Source organism: Urocitellus parryii, chromosome 7 (assembly GCF_045843805.1).
Source record: "Urocitellus parryii isolate mUroPar1 chromosome 7, mUroPar1.hap1, whole genome shotgun sequence".
NCBI lineage: Eukaryota > Metazoa > Chordata > Mammalia > Rodentia > Sciuridae > Urocitellus > Urocitellus parryii.
This window is the reverse complement of record NC_135537.1, coordinates 163,434,607-163,444,352: the sequence shown is the minus strand read 5'-3', so window position 1 is coordinate 163,444,352 and position 9,746 is coordinate 163,434,607. Positions and strand designations below refer to the sequence as shown.

Below are 9,746 nucleotides of genomic sequence, written 5' to 3'. Positions count from 1 at the left end.
ATGAGCGTTCGCCTGCAGAGCTCCTCCACTAGCTATGGCGGTGGTTTCGGAGGTGGCTCTTGCCAGCTGGGAGGGGGCCGCAATGTCTCCACCTGTTCTACTCGATTCGTCTCCGGGGGATCCGCTGGAAGCTATGGGGGCGGCATGAGCTGTGGCTTTGGTGGCGGAGCTGGTAGTGGCTTTGGAGGTGGTTATGGAAGTGGCTTTGGTGGAGGTTTTGGCGGTGGCTTTGGTGGTGGCTTTGGTGACTTCGGTGGTGGCGATGGCGGCCTCCTGTCTGGCAATGAGAAGATCACCATGCAGAACCTCAATGACCGCCTGGCCTCCTACCTGGAAAAGGTGCGGGCCCTGGAGGAGGCCAACGCTGACCTGGAGGTGAAGATCCGAGACTGGTACCAGAAGCAGAGCCCTGCCAGTCCCGAACGGGACTACAGCCACTACTACAAGACCATCGAGGAGCTCCGGGAGAAGGTGAGGCCTTGGATGCCAAGGTTGCCTGGGACAGAGCAGACCCTTGGAGGTCAGGACACAGGGTCCCTCAGGGTCTGGGTGTGGATGGAATTCACACCCTCCTTGTAGAGGAAGATTCTAGTTCTTCACCATCGACAGCCTCCACTCCTGGTGGGCTTTCTCACGCCATGACTTCTTAAACGCATTTTCTCCCACGATTCATGTTTCTTGATGTTGTTACTCGTGTCAACATTTTTTTTTTTTTTTTTTTTTATGGCTGCTCAAACAGTTATGTTGTTAGTGACTGGATCTCTGTAATCCTAACCCATCGAGTTCTCTGGAAACATGTCAGCTTTAAAAGCTACTCTGAATGACTAAAAGCAACAAAGAAAAGGAGACATGTTCGTTCGTCGTTCTGGGAATGATTGTTTATTTTGGAGTGATCCTGTTTAAACTCCTGTTGTCAGCTGGCAACCACAAAGTGGTGGGAAAGAGGCAGAGGCTTAGGAAGTGGTGGCGTGAGGCCTGTTCATCGCTCTGTGACACCAGCTTGTCGGAACAAAAATCCACCAGCCTGGGCTGAGCCCCAACTATGTGGGGTGGGCTGGAAGTGCTTTGGCGTATAAAGGGCAAGAAATTCTGAGGGATGGGAAGAGTTGCTTGATTGACCCTGTCCTCAGCTGGGAGTCCAGCTTCAGGGTCATTACTAGGCGATATATGGAGCACACCGAATCCCTTCTGACCTTAAGTAGGAGGCTCTCAAGACAGTGGCCTGGGGAGGTGGCAGGTCTGAGACTGTCAGGACATGACTACCTGATGATGTGCTCAGGGGGACAGATCTCCCCCATCATGATCAGACAGGGAATACTAATGTGACAGAACTCTCTGAAGGGAGCTGGCCTCACCCCTCCCTTTATAGAGGAGAAACTGAGGCCCAGAGAGAAGTGTCTTGTCTCAGCTCAAGGACAGCGAAGAGGCAGAGTACTGCCCTTGTTTTGCTCCCTAAGTGTGTGGACCCTCCAAAGGCGACCTTCTGTATTTTGCAGATCCTGGCAGCCACCATTGATAACAACAGGGTCGTCCTGGAGATTGACAATGCCAGGCTGGCTGCTGACGACTTCAGGCTCAAGTGAGTGGATTTCCCTCTCCCTCTCCTGGCTGTCTCTTATTTTAGACAAATGCTGAGCTGACTGAGGACCCTGGAACATCCGGGGGTGAAGGCCTTGGAGGGGGAGTAGAGTCCGGCCCAGGGGAAAGGGCGGGTCTAAGATCATTTATGTCTCGTTTTAAAAGAATTGTTTTCATATTTCAGGTATGAGAATGAGCTGGCCCTGCGCCAGAGCGTGGAGGCCGACATCAACGGCCTGCGCAGGGTGCTGGACGAGCTGACCCTGTCCAAGACCGACCTGGAGATGCAGATCGAGAGCCTGAACGAGGAGCTGGCCTACATGAAGAAGAACCACGAGGAGGTGAGGGAGGGATGCCAAGCCTCCATCCCAGTGAGACAAAGGCAGCCCTCTGCTGCAGTAGGACATAGCCCTTCACTGTGGCACCTGGAAGCACTTTCCAGAACATTCCATCAGCTCTCAGAGCCAAGGAGGGGGAGGAAGAGGAGCTCCACACATCTTCCTTTCCCTTCATCATAGGAGATGAAGGAGTTCAGCAACCAGGTGGTAGGCCAGGTCAACGTGGAGATGGACGCCACCCCTGGCATCGACCTGACCCGTGTGCTGGCAGAGATGAGGGAACAGTATGAGGCCATGGCAGAGAAGAACCGTCGGGATGCTGAGGCATGGTTCCAGAGCAAGGTATTAGCCCTCCTACCCCCCAGGTCACCAGGCAGTGCCAGGTGGACATGGCCTCTTGGTCAGGAGCACCTAGGTGGGCTCCTGCATCCCTTTCTTCCTGCTTGACTTTCAGAGTGCAGAGCTGAACAAGGAGGTGTCCTCTAACGCCGCCATGATCCAGACCAGCAAGACAGAGATCACAGAACTCAGGCGTACACTGCAGGGTCTGGAGATCGAGCTGCAGTCTCAGCTGAGCATGGTACCCGTCCTGCCCCTAGCCAGCAACCACCACCTCCAATTCTCCCTTCAGTCTGGCTTTCCTCCCATAACATTTTTTTTTTTTTTTTTTGCTCCACCAGAAAGCTGGGCTAGAGAGCACCTTGGCCGAGACGGAGTGCCGCTACGCCCTGCAGCTGCAGCAGATCCAGGGCCTCATCAGCAGCATCGAGGCCCAGCTGAGCGATCTCCGCAGCGAGATGGAGTGCCAGAACCAGGAGTACAAGATGCTGCTGGACATCAAGACGCGGCTGGAGCAGGAGATCGCCACCTACCGCAGCCTGCTCGAGGGCCAGGACTCCAGGTAGGTCCCTCGGCAGCTGCTGTCTTGGGAAAGTTGCTGCAGGATCCCTGATGTCAGAGCAGTCGGGGCTTTAGAGACTGACTCTCTTTTGGCAGAGAGAGGATTGCTTCTGTCTGAGCTTAAGGAGCCTAGAGGGGACCAGGACTCCCCTCTTCTCTCCAATCAGACAAGGGGCCTTTCCTCCATTGGCTGCCAGTCGGTACTTTTGAACATTCTAATTCAGGCCTTCGATTGGACAGGCAGGACTAGGGACGTGGAGGGGACATCTAATATGGGAAAACTTTAGCTTGGATGAGCCCAGCCCAACAAAGCTCTTTGGATAGTGATTGAAGTGCCATCAGACCATTAGCAGAGACCAAGCCATCCCTGTGGGCTCAGGGGGCAGGTGGAGGTGGGAGTGAGGGTGCTGAGTGAACCAGAGGGAGCCCAAAGCTTCTGGAAGACATTCTGAATCTTGGGGACAATAATATTTCCTTTGGAGAGCTCTCAGGCAGACAAATGGAGAGATAAGAGAGTCAGAGAAGCAGGTAGGCCTCGTGGGCGCCTGATCCTACTGCTCCCTGGGCTGGGGACACTGCTAGGACACAAGTGAACTCAGGGCTCCAAATGATGATCTGAGCCACTCCATCAGAGGGACAGGTAAGCGCCTGACCTGGGTTACCCTCTGTTTATGGCGGTCTCTTTCTTCTCCCTTGCAGGATGACAGGCCCCCCTAACTCTGGAGGTAAGGAGACAGCATCATGGGGAGCTGGGATAAGGCTCCTGATTGTTGGGGACCAAGGGGAGGCAGTGCTCACTCATGAGTTCAGGGAGAGGGTGGAGCTGGAGAGGAAGTGGTCTTGGTTACTCACCTAATTTATTTTCCCAAATAGATGACTTGTCCCATAGAGCTACTGGGCTGTCTGGGAAAAAAATCACCACTGGGGGCAATTATCAAAGTCCTTATCAAACACCTCCTGCCTAGGAATTTGTGAACCTCCTTGGTGACCCTGGTCTGTGGGTCATCTCCATACTAAGCCTCTCTGGTTTCCTTTGTCTTTCAGTAAGTGGCAGCTCTACCAGTCCTACCGCAGCCTCCAGTCGCCGTGTCTTTTCAGACTCCAACACTGCCCGGAGGTCTTAATTCTGCCCAGCACCCTCTCCCTCTGCCTGCAGCAACCACTGGAGGAGAAACCTGATGGGTCCCCACAGAAGAGCGGGGGACTGCAGGACTGGAGGCCAGTCCCTCCTCCCAGGACCCCCGCTCCCCCACACCGACACTCCCTGAGGGTGGACACTCCCTGCTCTTCTTTCCCAGCCCCCGCCCTGTACTGCCTGTTCTTTCCTTTCTCAACTTCTCTACTAAAAAGAAGAGATGATTCAATAAAGTTTCCTGGCTTTTTGCAAATGCACTTTTGATTCTGGTCTGGTTTTTGAAGGTGATCCCTGCGAGGGCCCTGGTTTGGGGCCACAGGGGAGTTGGGTAGGGTTGGGCTGAGCAGCTCACCCAGACCCTGTCAGAGGCAGGAGCCTCCCATCTGAGAAGGACATGAGTCCTGTGGGCCCCTGAGCACACAGATGCAATGATGGCAAACACGGAAGGTAGCTCCCAGAGAGTGGTGTCCAGCAAACGTGGACAAATGGAACGCACCCATGTGGGCAGGAGCCCCCAAACCTGTGGGTAGCCTGCTGTGGAGGCGGCAAATGGGTTATGGTAGAGTCAGGGGATGGGGAAATGTTGGGGGAAGGTAGAGAAGGCTCTGGGTATGTCCCAAGGGGCCCAGTCATGCGGTGGTTTGGGGAGGAGGCCTGGGACAGGGATCCCAGCCTGCTGCCTCCCTGCTTCCTGCACAGAACCTCCTTTCAGGCAAATAGCTTTATTTTGGCTGGAGGCCTGCTGTCCTCTCCGAGGTCCTGCAACTCCAGACCACGCAGGGAACCAGCTCAGGACCCACCCCTCAAGGAGGGGCTCAGCCTGCGCTGACCTCCCCTGCCACACTCTCTGGGCTCTGCTCTGTCCTGCCCCTCTGGGTGTCTGACTCAGAGACACAGCCTCCCCTGGCTGTGCTGGCTCCTTGCATGCTGGCTTGTCCCCTGGATTCTGTCATAGATGTTTTTTCTCTTTTCACTTTCCCCTTGGGCCACCCTGGATGAGTCCAATTACCCACATGTTCTAATGACCCCCAAGCCTGGATCTCCACCGAGGCCCCGCTCAGCTTCAGATTCACCTGCCCAATTGTGTGGAGCACATTGCCTCCTAAAATCCACATGTCCAGGATACCCCTGTCACCCTCCCATCTCTGACCCTTTCTGGCTCCTACTCCAGGGACCTGCAAACCCCAGCAGAAGCCAGCAGGCCCCTCACACCCTCCACAGTCCCCCCCATGGATATTTTGGCTATGACACCCTTCCAGGTCCCGGCGCACTGGAAAAGTTGCCTCAACCCCCTTTCCGCTTCCCTGCCTCGGGTTTGACCTTCCCTTTCTCCAGGCTCCATACTCCAGTCAGGGTGACTGTTTGAAACTCAAAGTCTTCTTCCAGCTCCGAGATGCCCTCAAGGCCTGGCTTGCTTCCCTGGCCCCCTCCTCCCTCCCTCCAGCGCTGGCTCCGGCACCAACCTCCCCAGCACACCCCAAGTTGTGCCCTGCCAAAACTACTCTTGTTGAAGCAGCCACAGGCTGGATGTTGGGGACCCTTGTTCCAGTGTCCTCAGTCTGATCTAAGCTTCCTCCTTCCTCCTCTTCCTCTCCACCTCCTGTCTTTATTTTATTGGCGACCGCTGGGGTTTCATTTCAGATTCAGACTGAGATGGACACCCTCCTCCACGGCATCCAGCTGCTGTGGGGCACACTTGGGTGCTCACATGCCCATAGCCACTGGCCGCCATGTCCACAGTGGGTGACGGAGCTGTCTCCTCATCATGAATTCGAGCAGTCTGCTGGAGACAGGGGCTCAGCCAGGGCTTGTTAAAGGAAGAGATGTATAAAGGAACTGGGAAACTACTTCTCAGGTGTCATTTGAATTTTGTCATGGAGTTTTTAGGCCAGAGGGTGGGAGGTCTTTTCTGGACTTTCCTAGCAAAGCCCCCTGTGCTGATGGCCATCCGGTCAATGATGGGAAGAGGTTCCAGGTTCTGTAGCCGCCCGACCTAGTTTGTATCCCAGCTCTGCCGCTTGCTCCATTTGTAACCTTGGGCAAAGTATGAATCTTCCTGCTAAGTGCTACTTCCCCATAGGTTATTAAGGGCAAGCACTTAGAACAGTCCCTGGCACAGAGTAAGTGCTCAATAAACAATACCTCTGGTCCTTACCTTTCTGGTTCTCTTTGTTAACCTGTGAATTCCTGCAGGGCAGGGACAGTCTCATGGGTCATCTATATCCTCATTCCTAGCATGTTTTAGGAGCTGAATAAAGGCATTGCATGGAGGAACTGGGGAATGAACAAACAGAGGCTACAGGAAATAGAAGAGGTGAGCAAGCGCATCTACTGAGGGCACCAAGAGAAGGAACGCCTGCCCCAAACAGAGGAGTCTGGGTCCTCAAAGCTGAGCCACCAGTGGCATGTCCAAGGCAGCCTGGGGTTCTGTTCCCAGTCCTCGCTGGTCCTGGAGCAGTCTGAGGACCCAGGCTGAGGCTACTTAGGGGCAGCCCCACCCTCTTCCTGAGCTGGCATTGGGGAGCACACTGGGTGTGAGGGTAGCTGTTCATGGGGAGAAATGGCATGAGCTGGACGCTAGGTCTGGTGGGACTCTGGCCTGGGAGCCTTTCTCACAGGCCTGAGGGAGGATGCTGAGAGGTTGGATCCACCTGAGGACTTCTGCGGCCATCAGGGTCCTGGGGAAGCTGGGTGAGGCAGGCTAAGAGCAGGCCTTGCTCCAAAGGTCAAAGCCATCTCAGGAGTCATCCTGGCCTGGGCGAAGGCGGCGGCTGGCCCAGCTCTGATCTGGGAGGCGGGAGAGGCAGGACACGGGAAATCCTGCCTGTCTGTCTAGGACTTAATCTATCCCCTTAGTCACCCTCATGGGGCAGCCATTTGAGGAAGGGCAGATGGGTCATACTTGCTGGGTCAATACTGCCACTCCCCAGGGGTTGTCCTAGGTACCCAGGCCACCCCAGGCTCACAGCACTGCCTCCCAGTGGTGCAGCTGTGAGCGAACGGCCTTGTCCCATGGTCTGCTGACTCACGCCTGTGTCAGCAAGTGTGGATGAGGGCACCGCAATGCATGAGATTGCCAGGCTGGAGAGGATCAGGGCAAAGGGGAGTGCCGTGCCCCTGGACTGTTCGCCCCTCGGAGCTCCTCAGAATTGATTTCGCATCTTTAAGAGGATCCCACGAGTTTGGCACCATCGTGTCCATTTCATACACAGAAAGACTGAGGCCCAGACTGGTGCATGGACCCACCTAGTGCACTAGCTGGGATCCAAGGTTCCAATGTGAGACGGTGCTTGGCCCATTGTCTAGGGTCACGTGTTCAGTTCCAGGAGCCTCATCAGCCAGGGGATGTTCCCCTGGTGTCCAAGCATCTAAGTGCTAGGTCATGTTTAGGAGGGAAGAGTTGGACACACAGCAGGTGTGGTACCAAGGTGGTGGCACCACTGTGGTTAAAAGCAGCTGGGCTGCTTCTAGGGCTCCTGGCTCCTCCCCCACCTTGAGCAAATGGTGCCTCCCTGTCCGTGAGGCTCCGCCCCACTGTGGTTTAATGGGCCAGTGCACTTCTGTCCTTCCCATGGGGCTGTCTGTTCTGCCCTGGCCCTGCAGAGGGCAGACTCAGGCCAGAAAGTGGGTCAGTGCCTGCTGGGACCCAGGGTGGAGGATCAGGGGCCCTAGACCTGGTCCTCACTAGGCCTGGTTCCAACAGGAGGCCCTGTGTCTGTCCCCAGAGCTGGGCAGGGCAGCTAGGCACTTGGGGAGCAGGGTGTGGCTGAGGCCAGGGTTCCAGGTCTGAGACCCCTTTGGTGCCTGTTGCCCCTCTGTTTTGGCTGACAGCTTTGAGGGTCTATAAAGACTCCGTAAACCGTGTGAGTGCTCGGGCCTTCCTGGTAAGGGGATGGACTCTCACCGAACCCAAGGGAAACCTGCAGGAAGACCAGGAGGCCATGTCACGCAGGGCTATAGTTGCTGAGGTATGGGGAGTGAAGGAAACGGACATTAGGCCTGGAGGCCTGGTAAGGGGTAAGGTCACAAGTGTTCCCCTACCTTCCCTCCTGCCCTGCCCTAAGTGAGCCCACCACCAAAACTCCTCCCAGGAGGACCAGACCCTCGTTGTGGCCCAATGCCATTTTCCCTCTTGAAAATGTACCCCCCCTCCATTGTTTAATAAATCATGGCTGATCTGTTGAGTCTGTCTCCATTTCTTTTCCTTTTTGTATTCTCTTTCATGTGCTTGCAAGGAGGTACTGTTCCAGTGTCCCCCATGTCACTGCTAGACCCTTCCTTCCTCCCTGCCTGGGTTCCTGTGTCTCCATGGTGTTCCTGGGAATCTTGGTGGCTGGGGTGGAGCAGGGCATGTGGGGTGCATCCCTTTGAGCAGCTTCTGGGGAGGATCCGGGGGAACTGGACACATTCCTTTCTCCCATGAAATTTGGGAGGGGACAGGTGGGTGAGGGACGCCACTGAGGCTCATCCAGGCACCTGTTGGGAGTGGGCACTGGGGGAGTTGGCAAGGTTTGGCATTCATTCTCTGGTCCATTTTTATGAGCAGTCATAATAAACCTGTGGCTTTTTTCATCCAAGCATCTTAGAGAAGCTTGAATGTAAAACCCCCAGTGTACAGCGCGGTTAATGACAGCCTGGAGCCCACGGCCCGCCTCAGACACGCTGTTGTTAGCAGGAAGGACGTTAGATCCACTGCACACCAGGCCCTGTAAAAGCAGACTACAGAATCCAATCAAAAAGGGTGTTTGGGAATTCTCTTTATGGTTCAGCTAAGTGAGACTTGAATTAAGGGGACGCAGGACATTGAGGTACCAGTTCCCAATGGGCCTGGCTGTCCATCTCCCACAAACCACAGGTCCTATAAGCACATCAGGGAGAGAAGGGAAGCCCTGGAATTCTCCAGACCATAAAAGCTGGGTGCAGGAGTTAGGAACTCTGGATCTCCGTGAGAGGCCCTGGACTCTTCCGGATGGGAGCAGTCAGGAGGAGCTGGCCCCCAGGGCAGTGTGGCTGCAGGAGGACTGGAGAGGTATGGCTTCACACTGGGACAGGATGGCTTTCTGGGCACCACCATGGCAAGAACCCTTTGAAGCAGAATCTTGAAGCCCTGGGCAATAGCTGGAGGCTCATCTCTCTCCAGGGATAGAGAAAATGTTTTTGGGGACAGGAGATTTCTAGAGTATTTCTCGGCCCTCGGTGGGAGTCTCTAGGCCTAATCAGGGTGTGAGGGACCTGGTGGGGACTCGGGACCCGGCTAGGACAGCAGCCCCGGGAGTTGGATGCCCACCAGCTTCGTGGGGCTCTAGAGTTTGGGGAGGATCCACTTTTCTGGCCCCAGGCCATTCTCCACCATCTCTCCTGGAGATCCTGGTGGAGGGGCAGCGAGGCAGTGAGGGGAAGTCCTCCTTTGTCACTCCCTGTGTGTTTGGACTGTCCTGAGCCTGGTTAGGCCTGGTCCATAGTATGGGGTGGGTGGGGGTTGGGGGCACCCGGGGGGAGTGGGAAAAGAAGCAAAGAGAGACTTGTGAAATCCTGCCTGGGAAGGTCTGAGTCACCCTGCAGAAGGCAGCTGGGATCAAGATGGAATGTCACTGAGGTGGCCAGGCCCTGAGGGAGGACAACTTAGCCCCTTACCTCTGAGTATGTACGGCTCACTGGGCCCGGAAAGGAAAAAATGGCAGCTGCTGAAACCAGGACATCAGGGAACCCAAAGGCAGGATTTCCCAAGGGAAGCCTGATATACCTGTCCCCAATATCAACCTGTCATGGTGACAGAACTCAAGGGGGAGGTGGGG

General features: G+C 55.4%; 1 protein-coding gene across 1 annotated transcript; it reads left to right on the top strand.

The window, feature by feature from the left end:
• Positions 1-2,821, top strand: Krt13 (keratin 13). The gene is made up of 6 exons (XM_026386764.2): positions 1-471; positions 1,497-1,579; positions 1,763-1,919; positions 2,097-2,258; positions 2,371-2,496; positions 2,597-2,821. The coding sequence occupies exons 1-6, from the start codon at positions 1-3 to the stop codon at positions 2,819-2,821; spliced, it is 1,224 nt and encodes a 407-aa protein (XP_026242549.2).
• Positions 2,822-9,746: the final 6,925 nt, after the last annotated feature.